We start from the raw sequence: 18,836 nt of genomic DNA on the forward strand, positions 1-18,836 counted from the left end.
TTCTCATGGAAACCTTTTAAAATGTACTTACATCAATCACATCAGAATTAAATGCTAGTACGCTTAGAGAAAAATGCATAAATTCAAAGGAGCAAATGGAAAAGTAAATTTATTGGTCAATAACACAAAGCAAAGTCTTGTCAAATGTATAGAAGGGTTACACAGCAGACACAAACATTTAACAATTGTGTATTTACAAAGCCATCACAACGAACCATTCCAGTACACTGACGTGATAATGTTAAAGAAAGTCTCAACCTTTATAAACTCTACATGAAACCTTCCTGATTAAATAGGAATTAAGATCAGAATTCAGAACAAGCGTCTTTCAGCAGCATATCGGCCTCTTTTTGTTGCCGGGAGTCTTCCGTACCAACTGAGATCTGGTAAAATTATTTCAATTCTGGGCAAGCGTGTCTAAAGTGTACAAACTAAATATAGGTACCATTAGAGACTGCATCTGTTCACAGTGGGCAACAGATTGGATCTTACGGCACGAGTGGGTAATATAATGTGGTTTTTATGTTTGTTATATAATTGTTTTAATGGTTACGTTGCTTTATGGATGGGAGTGAAGTCTGAGAACAATTCCAGTGGACAATAGGGTGGTATATGGTATCTTTTGAGAACACAGCATGTACATGTGCTACCGATTTGACTAAGGACTACCTAATAACATAGGCCCACTATTGCGAGTTCAACCAACGGATGTGGGCGCAACCGGTGAAGTAACGCCGATATATCGAATACCTTAGGAACGATTCTAAACACCAACCCTAGCCCTCTTCAGGAAGGCACAGACCCTACCACAGAAATATAATGAATAGAACGGACTTGAATGGGGAAGTCCGTCGCACTCCTAGTTCTGCCCCATTTACCCTCATACTAGGCACTTGTATAACATCACCCATCCAACCATTAAGTTACATTACGGCAACCGAGCCAATCGGATCGTTACAAATAAATACAAACATATGAAGCCACTTGTTAAACACCCTAATGACACGAAGAACGAATGAGTGTGTGCAACGTGTCCAACGGCCAAAACTAGCAAACGATTGAGTAGGGGATCGTATAGGCTCAGCCTATCATCAGTAGTTTAAAGTAGCCTAGTCAAAATGGGAATCTATTCGCGTCACAAGTCTCATTATTGAAGACTTGAAACGCCTACAAAGCTGTTCCCTTAACTTGTAATTCACCATTAATTATTCAAAAAAACCACCGCAGCAAAGGAAATGAGAAATGCAAAAATTAAACATGTATTTCTCCACTCGTAATGACCGAAGTACCCCATCAGATGTGACCACAATACATTTTATTCAGTTGAGTCTACTCATGTTCAGATATTGCCTACAGTACAGGAATAACTTTTCTACACACTCAAAACGCCAGTGGAACACTGCTAGAATATCCACAGAATATTTCTCAGCTTAAAACACAGTTACAGCCGTCTAACAGGCATGGATCGATCCATTCACCACATTTAAATATTTGTTGTTATTCGAACCTGCATTTAAGTCTTTGTGGATGGTGTAATTATATAACGACCTACCGTTGGCCGTCTTCAAACACGTATCTACTTTGACCACTAAAGTGGATATTGATTTCTATATTAAACTAAATTACAATGGTTAGCATTGAGAAATATGTTTGAAACCAATAACTATTTCATCAACTCCATATTTTTCTAACTTCAGACGGCTTGCACTGAAAAAAGACATTGTGCTTTCATTATTATGTAACTGCACAGGACAAACGTCATGTTGTTCCAACATAAAACAAAAACTTCAGATACTTCATGCAACTAGATGCCACATTGACATCCGTGCCTGATTTAAGGAGGTGACGTGTTCAGTTATGTGCACATTTCTCATGTTAGGATTAGCCCCTGAAGTTTACACAGGTTCAGGTCAATTCCTGCTACGAATGCTTAGCGCGCAGATACAGAAAAAAATATTATTGCTATCCAAGTGAATATTTTCACTTTCATCTTGAAATACACACACACATACACACAAAAATAAGAATATGGTGGCCCTGTAGAGTCATTTTTCCACACAATCAACAGAAACCTATTTAACACATCCCAAATCACAATAAAGGAAAGAAATGAAAACTTTTTCTGTACAAGTGCAGGGAAGGAGAATGGAGAAAGTCTTCGATAAATCTGTATTCCTAATATTCCCAAGAGCCCCTGTCCCAAGCAGCAGAAGAAGCATGTGACCCGCAAGGTTGAGATGTTTTCATATTTACTTGTTTGAAGAAGACTTGTAAAGATGAGGGAGAAGCCAGCCAATAGTCTACCCAAGTATCTATACAGCAGTTATAATGTTCCAACATTACCCACCAGAATCATCACCAGACAAGAACCAACTCATCATCCCGTTTGTATGTTGCTCCTAACGGAAGTTGGAGCTTGGGGAAGAAATTCAAACACAAAACGGGTCTATCAGCCAGAACATCACAGTCGTCTGTTGGAACGGGGGCATCGCTCAGATAACAAGGCCTCTGTACATTCACAGGAAACCTCACGGATAAGAGCTGAAAGGTCTTAGGTCAGAGGCCAGGGGTCATGGTGAAGGAAGGAGCTGGGGGGAGGCAGAAAGCGACAGAGAGACAGAGCAGCCGTGAGCCTCAGAGTACAGTTTGGAAAAACTCATTCTTGGATGTAGAGTAGTAAGCCTCCGCACACGGACAGTATGATAGCTACAGGAACCTCCTGGTCGTGAAGGATAGTCAGGACACTACTAGCACTTCCTCGATATTAGCTGCAAGTAGGGTCGGAACGGACAGGAGACTACTTCCTCCATATGAGCAGTAGAAGTCAAGTTGGTCCTGGAAGCTGCCAGTTCTTAACTGTTACTCCAGAAGGTCCTAAAAATGAACAGAGAACAAACTGCACTCAAAACAATGACCGTGGACATAGAATGAGTGAGAGGTAAATTACACAAACTCACACACACGAAAAAGCCTTCGCTACAGACAGGTCACCTCAGCTAGAGGCAAGTGTTCATCACCCCTACCTCGTCTGAATCTTCGTGAAAGCTGGTCTTGTTGCCGCCCCGAGTGTGGTTGCTCTCGAGCGGCTCGTCCACGTCCCCCTGGGCCTCAGCGTGTTGCTGAAGGACAGAGTACCTGTGCACGAGGAACCTGAGGGCGCCAGACACAAAACACGCGCAGACTCAGCCGTTTATCTTTCCCACACTACAGCCGAGCCCACCTGAACCAAAGGGCCGGCAGTGCCAGTGACCATGGTGCAACAGTAACCAGCACGGTGTGTCAAATCAAGAAGTGTCCTCCTTACAATCTCCTAGGAACTGTACATTCCTTAGACATTTGCCACGCGCTGACCTTAAAGGAGACTGCAGAAAAACGTGATGTTCTGGTTTTCGTTGTGATCTTATCACACTACAGCTCAAACTAACACTCAAAGGGAAATAATCGTGAATCTGTACAATTTGTCTAAGTTCATAAATCGCTTCATCTATTTGTTGGACTGTGTCCGTATTCACAAAACGCTGTCGCTCACGGAGAGCAGGGTTAAGCTAGCACTAGTGTGGGTTATATTGCTCTCCACCCACTAAATGTGGTTTGATCGTACTTTGTGAAATAACGATTATCTATGTGAAAAGCAAATGTTCAGTCATTGCAAAAATACAACATTTGGGAACCTCAACTGTTTGTGGTACACACCATGTACAATTATGTGACAAATGTCACATAATTTCTAACACCTCCTTCAAAGACGGCTCATTGGCTTGTGCAGTAAGTTCCAACAACTATGAACTTAGACAAACTGTAGATATTTGTCGTTATTTCCCTTTAAATAGTGCAAATGAGGACAATGCCCTTTCTGTGAGACCTATTAGAGAGAAATTCCAGGAATTCCAGCCTGTTCCTGGTGGGTTGGATCTTTTGGCCCAGTTCAGGACGTCACAACGCTCTGATTAAAATAGACCAATGACTGTCCATCTCTGTAAGCAAATGGGCCCTAAAGCATCAGCCAATCAGGGGTCTGTATGTGAAACATATTTCCTAATGCCCACACCGTCAGACTGAGCATTTTAAGTGGCAAAAGTATCACAGAAATACGCAAGTAAATGCACATAAAAGCTGGGAAAAATACATAGTCACTGAAAAAAACATTTGAATATACAACCGAACAGACGTGCTTTAAACAACTTCAAAACACTGAATAACAGAGGGCAGTACTGACCGGCCACCACAGACATGTTTCTAAAACACTGAATAACAGAGGGCAGTACTGACCGGCCACCACAGACATGTTTCTAAAACACTGAATTACAGAGGGCAGTACTGACCGGCCACCACAGACATGTTTCTAAAACACTGAATTACAGAGGGCAGTACTGACCGGCCACCACAGACATGTTTCTAAAACACTGAATTACAGAGGGCAGTACTGACCGGCCACCACAGACATGTTTCTAAAACACTGAATTACAGAGGGCAGTACTGACCGGCCACCACAGACATGTTTCTAAAACACTGAATTACAGAGGGCAGTACTGACCGGCCACCACAGACATGTTTCTAAAACACTGAATTACAGAGGGCAGTACTGACCGGCCACCACAGACGTATTTCTTGATCAGGAGGACGGCGGCAACGACACTGACCAGCAGGACGATGATCACCGCCACTACGATCGGAGCGGAGCTGGAGAAATGTCCGTCCGCCTGTTGCGAGCGGTGGAGAAAGAAACACGGAGAGATGAAACAGCGCTGGGGAATTCATTCTGGCGTTGCTACCGACAGCCACGTGACAGCGGCGTCGTCCTGTGACAAAACCGACCGGGACGCCCTCCGTATTTCATTACAGTCACTCTGACCCACACTGGGACACAGCCGGATCTCTGCTCACCTGCACTTCCTGTGTCAGCAGGTCACTGACACACCTCCTGCTGAGATCAATCACTTTCCTCTCAGGCTGGGTTCCTCCCACACACTTATCCCCAGGGATCCTCCTATAGCTGTCGACCAGGAGGACGCGGGTTAGTGGTCAGCGGTAATCACAAAGGGAAGGTTTGTTGACTCACACCTGTGTGCTAAGCAATCGATGTCTGAGAACCCATGAGCTAAAATCTCGCTCTTATCTCCTTGGGCTAACACAGTGGTCAGACGCCTAGCACAGGAGACCCACTCTGAACCTGTTCGTTCACACACAGTTCCTTACCCGCTGGTCTGAAGCTGTTCCTGCTTGCCCTGCAGACAGAACTCCAGAACGTGGCCTTTCAGGTCCGGCTGTTCCACGCACTCTGAGCTGTTCTCTTTACGGTAGTACCCAAAGTCACTGCAAGGGGGCAGTGCGGCGTAGGTTAGAAAGAAGCCAGTGAGAGGCAGGCAGACACAAACCAACCCCAATCATGTTAATTCTGTTTGTTTGCACAGTGAAGGTAATCTAATAATCTCTAACAATAGTAAGATAATCTACTGTAATCCAACAGACATAGTTGCAGTATATTGTGTATGGCCCTGCAGGTAACAATAGTAGGCGTCATTCAACCACCAACCAGAGGAAGTCATCCAGGGTGCAGGGGCAGGGAGTGTGCTCTTTGTTGATCTCATAGTCCCGTCCGTTCCAGCACACCGAGGCCTTCCTCAAACGGAGGAACTTCTCCTTGTAGCCCAGCATGCAGCCGTCGTTCGGGTCACTGAGGTCATCAGAGTGCGCCAGCCATTGCACATAGTCCCTGTCCTCACCTGAGAAACGTGAGGCGAGGTCAGTGAGCTAACACAACCGCGCGAGGCTAGGTCAGTGAGCTAACACAACCGCGCGAGGCTAGGTCAGTGAGCTAACACAACCGCGCGAGGCGAGTTCAGTGAGCTAACACAACCGCATGACTCCCGGGAGGCCTGTGAGACGATTCTATGTCACGTTTCTTCTGACTTGTTTGTCAGCAGCTGTGTATACAGTTGCTCTATAGCCCTTAAACTCCAATCTAGACCTCCAAGCCAGTTCCACTCCATGTTTTCATTGCAACCCTCTAATCATGGACTTATTCAGACCTAGGACACCAGGTGGGTGCAATTAAAGATGGGGTAGTACCAAAAACCAGCAGGCTCCGGACTTTGTAGCGTAAGAGTTGACTAGCCCTGCTTTATAGCCTCGTACTGGGTACTTATTGCATTATAATGTAAGTTTTTGTCATAGTACATACTGTGTAGTCTGGTTGGTTCACAATCACCTGTCTCAAAGCAACAGCACCTCCTTCCTTATACTTTATTGAGAAACGAAGGTCACTGATGAGCAAAGAACCCCCCCCCCCCCCCACCCCACGCATGGTTTTCTAGGTCTCATTGAGACACCAAACAGCAGACACTTGAAGAAAAAACAACAGCAGACAGCAGTAGCCCACAGTTTCCCATGTTGCAACAAGAACTCCCTGAACAATCTCTTAAAACGACTTCCTCAACTGGTTGGACTAAGACATGGGTCACTGAACAGAGACCCTCCTACATCCATCAACCGTCTTCAACACTGTGAACCCAGTCAAAAAAACTTGGTTCCCTTTCGCCATCCTACTCATGCTAAACAATGTTTTTTGGGTGTTGCACTGTCAAGAGGAAACTGCATTGCACTGGAAACTGTATACAGTGTGTGTCCTGTACTTCTGGCCGGTAACTGTGAAGTTTGATACTCACAGTTTTTAGTTAGCAGCTCTCTGAAATCGATGGTGACCGAGACCCAGTACTGACTTAGCAGAGTGTCTCTGTAGCCCCAGACACTGATGTTCATAGACCTTGCCCCTGGCTCTGAAGCCAGCCCCGTGAAGTGGATGGGGTCGCTCGTGAAATCGTGAGATTTCCAGCACTGGCCCTCATCTGTGGAAAACCTGACAGGAAAAAGAGCAATTAAAATTAAAATAAATGTAGTATGGCTGGTGATGATGTAGCATGGACAGCGACAATGTAGTATGGCAGGTGATGATGTAGTATGGATGATGATGATGTAGTATGGCAGGTGATGATGTAGTAATATGGCCAGTGATGATGTAGTATGGCATGTGATGATGTAGTTTGGCAGGTGATGATGTAGTATGGCAGGTGATGATGTAGTATGGCAGGTGATGATGTAGTATGGCCGGTGATGATGTAGTATGGCAGGTGATGATGTAGTATGGCAGGTGATGATGTAGTATAGCAGGTGATGATGTAGTATAGCAGGTGATGATGTAGTAATATGGCCAGTGATGATGTAGTATGGCAGGTGATGATGTAGTAATATGGCCAGTGATGATGTAGTATGGCAGGTGATTATGTAGTAGTATGGCCGGTGATGATGTAGTATGGCAGGTGATGATGTAGTATGGCAGGTGATGATGTAGTATGGCAGGTGATGATGTAGTATGGCAGGTGATGATGTAGTATAGCAGGTGATGATGTAGTAATATGGCCAGTGATGATGTAGTATGGCAGGTGATGATGTAGTAATATGGCCAGTGATGATGTAGTATGGCAGGTGATGATGTAGTATGGCAGGTGATGATGTAGTATGGCAGGTGATGATGTAGTATGGCCAGTGATGATGTAGTATTTGAGCGGAGCCCTTTTTCTGAAACACAGACATACTTGATGGTTTTGATTGGCTCTGTGGAGTGCTCCACAGCCACCAGTAATCCACCAGAGTCCAGGATGGCGTAGTGATGAGGTCCGTTCAGGGCCTTGAGCCAGGTGTAACCCCCATCGTCTGACACAAACACATCAGGCTTCAGCACAGAGATGGCATCACCAACGCTTCCTAAGGGTTCGACGTCACAGGAAGAAGGTTAGAGGTCAAGTAAATAGACCACAAAGTAAATAAATTACATTATATTGTATACTTCATCACAGATATGACATCTAAGATGGATCTGAGAATAATTGGTAAGTTATATTCCTAAAGTACACTGCTTTATATATATATATATATATATATACCGATCAGCCATAACATTATGACCACCTGTTTAAATATTGTGTAGATCCCCCTTTTGCCGACAAAACAGCCCTGACCGTCGAGGCATGGTCTCCACTAGACCTCTGAATGTGTGTCGTGGTTACTGGGACCCAGATGTTAGCAGCAGATCCTTTAAGTCCTATACATTGCGAGGTGGGGCCTCCATGGATTGGAACAGTTTGTCCAGCACATCCAACAGATGCTCAAATGGACTGAGATCTGGGGAACTTGGAGGCCAAGTCAGCACCTTGAACATGTTGTTCTGTTCCTTAAACAATGCCTGAACCATTTTTGCTTTGTGGAAGGGCACATTATCCTGTTGAAAGAGACCAATGCCATCAGCGAATACCATTGTCATGAAAAGGTGCACATGGTCTGCAACAATGCTCAGATAGGTGGTACATGTCAAAGTAACATCCACATGACCCAAGGTTTCCCAGCAGAACATTGCCCAAAGCATCACACTGCTTCCGCTGGCTTGCCTCCTTCCCATAGTGCATCCTGGTGCCATGTGTTTTCCAGCTAAGGGACGCACACACACCCGGCCATCCACGTGATGTAAAACAAAACGTGATTCATCAGACCAGGCCAATCCAGTCAGATCCTTATGTTTGCCCATTTTTCCTGCTTCAAACGCAGGAAAAATTTGAGGACAGAATGTTCACTTGCTGCCTAATATATCCCACCCACTGACAGGTGCCATGATAATGGAGTTATCAGTGTTATTCACTTCACCTGTCAGTGGTCATAATGTTATGTCTCATCGGTGTATATACAAAATTTGTTGAGAAAAGTACAAGATGTACCACTCCCAGATAAACCCACAGCAGACCTAACAGATCACTCTTTTCAATCATACCCAGTCACCTTTGAAGACTACATTTTGCAAGTCAGATGTGGTCCATCAAGGATCCATGAGGTCATCATGGCCGGCATCAGTTTAAAAACAATGGACATGACATGTCGATACGTGTATTCCAGATATTCTGTTCCAGGTATTTCTGAACGCATGCTCCTCAACTGAAGTGCCTCCAGCCCCCTGTACAGCTCTACAGATCTACCTAATGTTGACTCTACACTTTCCAGAGGAGAAATCCATACATTCAGGTGTGTTCCTTTCTGACTTTGTCTCAAATAAACAATGGTGGGGACTTTCTTTTGTGGAATTTATATTTGTTTGAATTATTCCATCAGATGTTGAATAACACAATTTTTGTACTGCTGATAATAGTTGATTTTCAGAATTGGACCCAGTCTTTTTTCCTTGGATTGATTCATTAAAAAAAACAACCGGGAAAATATCCTCTTACCAAATCTTTATCTTCATTGTAGGATACCAGCCCATAAGGTAAACACGAACAAAACTGAGCTGTTCCAGGCTCATCCATCAACAGTTGTTTCTTGCCCAATCAATCTCATCCCCAATCTCATCATTTATATACACACTTGGGCATAGTTATCCCGCACAACGACAGATACCACTCAATGGGTGAAAAGGTCAGAGGTTAGCCGACCAAGTCTTACTTAATAAAATGTCCACCATGCAGCAACCTGTCAATGTATGAATAACAACAAGCACCAGAATGAAATTAGTCATATTGATTAAATGAAATAAAATGTTTAATTAAATAATGTGCTTTTAAATTTTACGGAGCGCCACCAAACTATTTTTTTTTTTATTTCTTTATGCATGCGTTTACATTTTATTTTTACCATCAGTCATTTTTATTATAATGGCTTTTCTGAGGACAGTTTAAATTGTTAGGACTGGGTTAGCATGGTTGTTCTACCTAACTAGTTGAATCCAGTGTGATGGTTCTCTTAGCAAATTATGCCAGATTGACTTTGATTGAAATACACACTGAAGTGCAAGAAAAACTGGTACACCAGTCTAATACCTGGTAGGCCTCCCACGGGAGCGCAGAACTGCGGAATTATGACAGTTATGTGAGGCAGTGTTGCACGCCTATCGTGTGAAACAATTCTTGCCAGCCGACACTGGTCACGTTCTCACAGTCCTTTTATGGCCACACTGCTGTCGTAAGTTAGATGTTTTGCCAGAATTCTTGTTTTCATGGTACACACTTGAAATGGTAGTGCGTGAACATTTTAACTTCTCTACCTCCGAAATGCTCTGACCCGTCTCACAAGGGGAAAGTCACTTAAATCATGATAACTTGCCATTCTCACGGCGGAAACAGCTCTAGATGCTTCTACAGATGTCTATCGCTTTATATATGCACTGGCAGACACAACCAATGACGTGCATGGGTGGTGTTGCTATGCATTTTGTATAGGCTCGTCTGTACCAGTTTCTGGCACTTCAGTGAGATACAGCTCCGGAAAAACTCCCCCCCCCCCCCCCCCCCCCCCCCAGAAGCATTCAATTTGCAGTGATTTCTTAATTTTAACCCGTCTGTTTAACCCTTACATTTTTGGAAAGGAAAGGGTGCAGTGGCCTCTTATTTTTTTCCGGAGCTGTAGATTACAATTTGCCTGTAAATATTTGCATGTCAGTCAGGTGTTGTCTGTCAAAGCGATGACAAGCCAGCATTAGTTTAGATGGCATTGAGGTATTGCATGTTCTCAGCACTCCAGCTTCATCTTGTCAAGGTAAAGTCGACTCTACACTTTCCAGACGGGAGGAGAAACACAAATCTGGTTCTGTTTGTCGGACTCATTTTGTTTTTAAATAATTTACAAAGATATGTTTAGATTGAGTGAGTTAAATCAATTTTAATGAAGAGCTGATGATGATGATTGATTGGATTTTTTTTGTTGAAAATGAACCTAATCTTGTTTCCTTTCATTAATTTGTGTGGTACCAAGCTAACAACAGCTAACATCCTACAACCAAGTCTCTATCATTGTAGTTCATTGAAGCTCACGCCTACACAATATAATTGATTTTAATTACAATTCTATGTAACTGATGTGCATTTAAGTTAAAAAGTAACGGAACCCTAAATTGTTTAGAAAAAGCCATATGTAAGACTGGCCAATAAAAAAAGAGAAGATTGGGCAAAAGAACACAGACACTGGACAGAAATAATTGGTCCATATTATTTATACTGAAATACAAATGTATTTCAACAAAGGTCTTTAACGCAAGAAACAAAGGGGAATCATATAGTGTTGTATAATTTGGAAGATTACAGAAGTTAGGTTAAATAAGACATTGAGTGGGTTAATATGTTTAAATAGACAGTGGACTCAGCCCACATGCATTCATTATTTATTACAACTTGTACTCTTAATATATTCACCCGGCACAATGAGAAGAGGACTGGTCACCTCTCTGAGCCTGGTTCCTCTCTAGGTTTCTTCCTAAATTTCAGCCTTCTTAGGGAGTTTTTCCTAGCCACTGAAATTCAACACTATTGTTGTTTGCTCCTTGGGGTTTAAGGCCGGGTGTTTTGTAAAAGCACTTAGTGACAACTGCTGATGTAAAAAGGGTTTTATAAATACATTTGATTGATTGATTAATACTACATTATAATATTGTGCTACGGATGATGATTGACAGAAATTGAAAACGTTTCCTATAGTCTGTGATTTTCCCATGCCTTAGCAACAGGAAACATCCTGATAAATCTTCATCACTATAGAACCTTGAAGCTCACACCAGTACAGAAGTTACAGACGTGAACATCACAGAGACAAACAGCACTTCAGAGGCTGACCGACTTATAGAACAAATATATGTTGCTTCACTCAACCTCATCCTGAGTGTCCCCACCAACGGCTACATCCTGTGGCTGACTGTGAACGGAGCAGGAGGGATGATGGCCTCAGAGTTCTTTGCCCTCAACTTGGCCGTGTTAGAGATCCTCTTCTGCTTTATTTTCCAGTCATCTTAATTTTAGACAAACTAATTCAAATGACTGCAGTCGCACTTTCAGTTGAACTTAGTTTTAGTTTCATGTTTACTGTCCAACCCCTGTTTCAGGGCTGTGTCTGTGATCCATCCTGTCACCTTCCTGAAGTACAAACCCCTGAGATACAGAGTGGGGTGTTGTGGTGCTGCGGGGGGTGGTTTGGTCTCTATGCTTCTGACTGAAATGTTAGTTTATGTCTTTGTTTACTTAATTCAGTAGCTAATTCAAATGTTTGTGATGTTGTTCTGCTGCCTGGCCGTTCTCACGGCTCTCAAGCAGCCCGGGCCGGGGGAAGGGAAGAGAAGACATGCAGATGAGGGCGTTCAAGGTCATTTCTATTATCTTGATGACAAAGTTGGTAAGCAAATGCCCCCATTACTTTAAATGCATTTATGTTCATTGTCCTCAATCCTGCTGCGTGATACTAATGGAGAAAATAATGGAAGATGAGAAGTATGATCACTGGGTTTGTTCAGCCCCGCCTTGACCTCCACAAGGCTGGGAAACTCCCCTGTATCAGGGCTCTCTGATAGAGTAAAAAAAAAAAAAAAAGATTGTAATACTTGCTTTTTCAAAATAAACAATCAAACTTCACTTTTCTTAACAATAGTGGTCTTGATTATTACGGCCTTATTGGAGAATGTTTCACTTGCTACGAGGTGTTCTGTGGTTGTTCTACCAACGTTGATTGAGCATATCAAAGGGATGGCCCAGAGTAAGACATCTCACTGATGTCTCTAAATAACAAAGTAAACCCTTTAATTCTGGTATAAATCTGGATATTGTCTCACCATCCGAGAATCAACTTCCACACATCTTTTCTACGGCTTTGTGCTCACTAGGGATCACTCCGGCATAACCACTGAGCTAGGGCTGAAATGTTTAGAAATGTCACACCAAAACGGCTCATGTAACTGCTCCTGAAGAACAACGGTATTTTGAAAAAATTGAACTAGTTGATTATAAACCATCTCTCTCCTAGAAATGATTTCACAAAACTTCAATCAGAAAACAGTTCCTGCGACCTTACAGAGGTGTAGCTAATCCCATTACTGGCAAAACTAGTTAGCTTACTGTTGCACTGTTAGCATGACTGCTTTCAAATGAGTTGCTGGTTCAGCTAACTGTTCAGTTAACGTTAGAAAGCTCAGTAAATCGTCGTAGCTTCTGCTTTCTAAGGGCCATAACAGACACAGTAAAAACTTTAATTACGCCAAAAATCTGGATGTTGCCTGAAGGTCTGAAAAAGTCCACTTCTTCATCTTTTTTTCCTTTGGCTTGTATTCAATTAAAAGTAAACCAGGTAAATTGTATGAACAGGTGACGTTTAGGGCCAAAAAAATTTTATGAATACACCTTTCTGAAGTTTGTGTCATATTTGGTACCACCAAGTAGGGGATAATATAACCTTAACATTGAACCACCTTTACTGGTTGTACAGAAGATTAATCCACCAATAATGTGCCAAAATCAAGGAAAGGGACTCTTCACTAGCATTCACATGTGGGCTGGACGTGTCTCCTCCAAAGAGTTTTAGCCAATAAGGGCGAAAACTCATTACAGAGGCCCGCCCTCACGTGTCACTGTACAAGTATATGGTAAATCACAGATGCATGTAAACTGTCCATAACCCTGTTGTTTTTCCTACACAGAAAAGCGTAACTGGATAGCGTCATTAGTTTTACAAAATCAAAGTCTGTCAAAGTCCAAAAGGGATTTAACAGACCTACAATGGCTGTAATATTACATATACCTTCTGCACCACTTCAAAACCATAACACATCTTTTGCTGACCGCCGGGCATAACTCAATCATACTCAACTCACTGGGATATTGATTACATTTTGCATATCTGCTTTTGCATGTGCGCCAGATGTTATTAATCAGGTTGATGACAGGCCAGCATGAACACGGCAGTGAGACAGGTGTGTGTGTTTATGTGTGTGTGTGTGTGTGTGTGTGTGTGGGGTGGGGGGGGGGGGGGGGGGGTGGGGGGGGGGGGTATAAATGAAATCTGTGTTCACAATCTTAAGTAACACCGACTCCACACAATCTAGGCGAGGGGAGAAATCCATACATTCAGGTGTGTTACATTTTTCTAACTATTGCAGACCTGGGTTCAAATACTATTTACAGATTTAAATTACTTTACAATACATTTGGATGTTTATTTTTGTATTTTTAATTAACTGTGTGCATTCTTTACTTATGTGTTTTTTGTTTTATATGTTGGAGATATTAAACAATTTACTACCTTCTAATAAATAATTTAATACAAACTCTATATTTAAGATAATGTATTTGGAAATTGTTTAAAGTAAGCTAGGTCCAAATTCAGAAATGATATAAATCAATGCAAAGGAAACTTTATAATGTTAAAAAAAAAATCAATTTAAAGTTCAGATTTTAAAGGTTGCACTTAAAAACATATACGCTAATGTAGATTTCAATTTGTTTGCTTTTATAGGAATACTCAGGGGTGTCAATAATTAATACAATAATGTATTAAATTTGTTAATAAAAGATTTTTGCTAAGAAATTATATTAGTATTAACATAGCTTTTCCATATTTCTTAGCATACAATTATAGCTAATTACCAGCACTGTTTTTCTAAAGTTTTTTTTAATTAAGGGTGCCAAATACTTTGAGGAACTGTGCAGCATTAGAAACCAAGATATTCCCAAGGTGGGGGAGAAGGGGTAGTTTTGTAGAATTGTGATAATTCCATTACATATGATAAATGGGACATTGAGGTAGTTATTCACTAAAATATTGTTCTGCTGATACTGATTTATTCCTGGAATTGAGTGAGTTGAAATGGAATTGAATTTGATCCTGTTTAATTTAACCTAGTAGGGTTTTACGGTGTCATCGCAACAGGAAAAATCCTAATCCAAATACTGACACACCAGCACAGAAGATAAAGACATGAACATCTCAGAGACAAACAGCACTTCGGTCGCTACCCAGTATGGACCGGGTGTTTTCACTGTTCCCAGCATAGTCAACCTCATCCTGAGTGTCCCCACCAATGGCTATGTCCTGTGGCTGATAGTGAACGGAGCAGGAGAGACGATCGCCTCAGAGTTCTTTGCCCTCAACCTGGCCGTGTCGGAGATCCTCTTCTGCCTGTTTTCTGTCATCAACCTTGTCAACTCACAGATCCAATTAACTGTGCTCTCAAGTCTTGGGAGATTTTCTTTGAGTTTTATGAACACTGGTCGACCCCTGTTCCAGTGCTGTATTTGTGTGGAACGCTACCTGGCGGTGGTCCATCCTGTAACCTTCCTGAAGTACAAACCCCTGAGATACAGAGTGGGGTGTTGTGGTGCTGTCTGGCTGCTGGTGTTTGGGGGCGGTTTGTTCACTATGCTCCTGCTTACAACGTCTCTATACAACTTCTCGTACTTAGTTCAGTACCTCATCCTGTTGAGTGTCATGTTGTTCTGCTGCTTCTCCGTTCTGAGGGCTCTGAAACAGCCCGGTCCAGGGGAGGGGGACAGGGAGGGTAGAAGAAACACCAAGATGAGGGCGTTCAAGACCATTTTGATTATCCTGGTGTCGATGTTAGTGAGTTACATCTCCTTGATTTTAATAGCATGTTGGTTCTCTCTCCTCAATCCGGTTGCCCAGGCATTCTCAAATTCCATCGGATTCTCCATTTCGGTGATCATGGGTGTGGTTCAGCCCCTTCTCTACCTCCACAGAGCTGGGAAACTGCCCTGTTTCAGGGCTCTCTGACAATCAGGCTTCATATTTGTTTTAGCCCTTTAATTAAATGCTTATGGTAAATGGTAAGTACTATGATATTATGATATTGCAGAAAAACTGTGTTTAAAAGCATAGTTAGTGTTGAGTTTACTTGAAACCAGTCAAAGTAGAAATAGCTGCCAGAATGTTTTAAATAACGTGGAAATGCAAGCGATGTCACCTCCATGTAATAAACAAAATGTAATCGTTTTTGTAATTGTTGCACTTCTCACAATAAACACTCACACCTGACTTTCCTGACAAGCGGTTGTTTCTATTAAAACTGCTTTTATTAAGAGTTTAACTTGCTGTGGCTGTGCTTTATGGTTTTTCCACCAAAGTTTCTTGAAAGCATAAACTAAGCCTGTCTTGACAGTACCGTCGGCTGCATGAACCAAACCTACATGTTTGTGAAGGACACATACTGGTGTGTCATGCTTCATCACAAGGACAGCATCAACCACATCCCCTGAGGACAGGGTTTACATGTACATTTTAGTGGTCATGTAAAGAGACAGGTCAGGTGTAGCACCATCAGTCTGTTAGTTGAACTAAACTCTCGAGACATTCATAATACACATATCTTCCCAAGAATCAATGGCTTGGAGTTATACTTCACTGATTTAAATGTCTACATTTAAATGTAATCCACAATCCCAGACTGAAGCTTAAGTTAGATGGGCCCCTACACCATTTGGCCATGTGATCGGTCTGTAACCATCAGAGCTGTGTCCGGGACACACACAGACTAAACACGCATGTCAGGTCAGCGGTTGGGATGTTGATTTGCATGTCAGCCTGGTGTTGTCCATCAAGACGATGACATGCCACCATTAGGGGGGTTTGGGTTCCCTGGATTTTACTGCTTCAACTTGTTAATACAATGTAAACTCTAAACCTTCCAAATTTGTGTTTGTTTCTTCCGTCTGTGACTCTAATACAGAACTGGATACAAATACTACTAAGGACATTTCTGTTACTTTCCAAGACCTTTGGAATTACATGTTTGCACTTGTAATTTAAAGTATTGGTGTTTTTTGAAATTTGACACATACTGTATTTCACATAGAAACAAATGCAACCATACATTTGAAGCATTTGAATCCTATATTTAGGATGTAATTGACGGCTGATCAGTGCATTTCATGACAGTGATTTTTATTTGACAGTTGCTTTGTGTGTTTGTGACTCGATGCATACAGCTCCAGAGAAAATGGAGACCACTGCAGGCCAAAACATTTTTAAAGGAAAGTTTGAGTGAGGAACACAAGTGTTCAATTTGTAGTGGTCTGTTAATTTTAATCCTTCTGTTCCTCACTCAGAACCTTCCTTTTTGACTTTTTTGGAATGGAAAGAAAAAGGTGCAGTGGTCTCTTATTTTTTCTAATTTTTCTAATAAGCTATGGAAGAAAATTGTGTTTTGAATAATTTCAAGTATGTGATTAAATCAAAGCACAAGTAGTTGATTTAGTTCACATGTTTTTGAACCAATGTTTTTTATTGTAAGAAAAATAAGGAGTAAAATACTTTTTTGGAAAGGAAAGAAAAAGGTGCAGTGATCTCTTAATATTTTTCGGGAGCTCTATATATAATATGACATTGGGTTAATTCAATATAATAATAAAAGGTCATTTAATTTTCGGTTTTTCTGAAATAGAACTGTACCCAAGTTCCAATGCAAAAGGCAACATCCTAATAACAAGTCCTTATCCTTGTAGGCCTCTGAAGCTCACGCACCAGAAGGAACAGACATGAACATCTCAGAGCCCAACAGCACTGCTGTCGCTAGCCTCTACGTACCAGGAATTTGTATCGCGGTTTCCTGCTCACTCAACCTCATCCTCAGTGTCCCTACCAATGGCTACATCCTGTGGCTGATGGTGAACGGAGGGATGATGGCCTCAGAGTTCTTCACTGTCAACCTGGCCGTGTCGGAGATCCTCTTCTGCCTGTTTTCAGTGTTCTACGCTGTGAGCAAACAAATCCCAACATCTGCATTTGAGCGTCTTGGGAAATTTGCTTTAGGTGTCATGTTTACTGGTCGACCCCTGTTCCAGTGCTGTATTTGTGTGGAACGCTACCTGGCGGTGGTCCATCCTGTCACCTTCCTGAAGTACAAACCCCTGAGATACAGAGTGGGGTGTTGTGGTGTTGTCTGGCTACTGGTGTTTGGAGTCATTTTGTGGTCTTTCTTTGTAACTCTTGCTGTATACATCTACGCTACATTTGTTCAGAACATCATCCTGTTGTCTGTGATGTTGTTCTGCTGCCTCTCAGTTCTCTGGGCTCTGACACAGCCTGGGCCAGGGGAAGGGGACAGGGAGGGGTCAAAAATGACTAAGATAAAGGCATTCAAGATTATTCTGTTAATATTGGTGACAATGTTGGTGAGCTACCTACCCTTGCTTGTAATTTCATCTTTGTACATTGTCCTCAATCTTGTTGTGTGGTACTTCTCATATTCCATTATTTTCTCCATTATTCTGATTGGTGGGTTTGTTCAGCCCCTCCTCTACCTCCACAGGGCTGGGAAACTCCCCTGTATCCGGGCTCTGAGGGTTACTACCTAGTAAACACCACTGCTTTTAAAAATGTTACATTGGTGGTCCTCTGTTTCAAGGGCAGATGCCACACAGAGCTCTTGCCCAAAAGGTTTAATTATGCAAGTTGTACTTAATCTAATTTCTGTCATTATTCTAACTTCTGTCATGCTCTGGAATTAATTAAATAAAAGTTAATTCTTAATTCCTGATTATGGAGAGTACATTCCCACACTCCGTGAGGACAACCTTGGGGTTTAAGGCCGGGTGTCTCTGTAAAGCACTTTGTGACAACTGCTGTTGTAAAAAGGGCTTTATAAATAAATGTGATTGATTGAAAATAAATTTAGTTAGTTAGTGTTCAGGGGTGAAGTAAATAGACAACTACAGCACCATTCATCAGTTCGTTTAAACAAACTCCATTTATTTCATACACTGCCTTGCAGAAGTATTCAGAATAATACTTCTAATGAATTACAAATATAACATTTACATTTCTTTTAGGCAGATGTCCTCCAGGTTTTCAGATTCTGCAATATATTCTCACCAGGATTGAGATCAGGTCATTTACTGGGCCATTTTAACAAGATGGCTACTCTGCTGATGAGAAGCATCCTCAAAGCATGATGCTGCCACCACCATACTTCACTTTAGGGATGATGTGTGTTGACACATATGCAGTGTTTTGGCCATATTTTTTGTCACAGT

At 42.0% G+C, this 18,836-nt stretch overlaps 1 protein-coding gene across 1 annotated transcript in view; it reads right to left on the bottom strand.

The window, feature by feature from the left end:
• Nucleotides 1-91: 91 nt before the first annotated feature.
• The window catches only part of sort1b (sortilin 1b), a 30,441-nt gene continuing 11,696 nt past the window's right edge, over nucleotides 92-18,836 (bottom strand). The window contains exons 11-18 of the mRNA XM_010902426.3: nucleotides 7,593-7,761; nucleotides 6,666-6,856; nucleotides 5,534-5,723; nucleotides 5,197-5,313; nucleotides 4,885-4,993; nucleotides 4,588-4,700; nucleotides 3,024-3,150; nucleotides 92-2,874 (exon numbers count right to left, since the gene is read on the bottom strand). Of these exons, the coding sequence (XP_010900728.1) occupies nucleotides 2,860-2,874; nucleotides 3,024-3,150; nucleotides 4,588-4,700; nucleotides 4,885-4,993; nucleotides 5,197-5,313; nucleotides 5,534-5,723; nucleotides 6,666-6,856; nucleotides 7,593-7,761 (1,031 nt within the window). The 3' untranslated portion in view covers nucleotides 92-2,859. The remainder of the gene's footprint in view (nucleotides 2,875-3,023; nucleotides 3,151-4,587; nucleotides 4,701-4,884; nucleotides 4,994-5,196; nucleotides 5,314-5,533; nucleotides 5,724-6,665; nucleotides 6,857-7,592; nucleotides 7,762-18,836) is intronic.

Source organism: Esox lucius, chromosome 12 (genome assembly GCF_011004845.1).
Source record: "Esox lucius isolate fEsoLuc1 chromosome 12, fEsoLuc1.pri, whole genome shotgun sequence".
Classification (NCBI taxonomy): domain Eukaryota; kingdom Metazoa; phylum Chordata; class Actinopteri; order Esociformes; family Esocidae; genus Esox; species Esox lucius.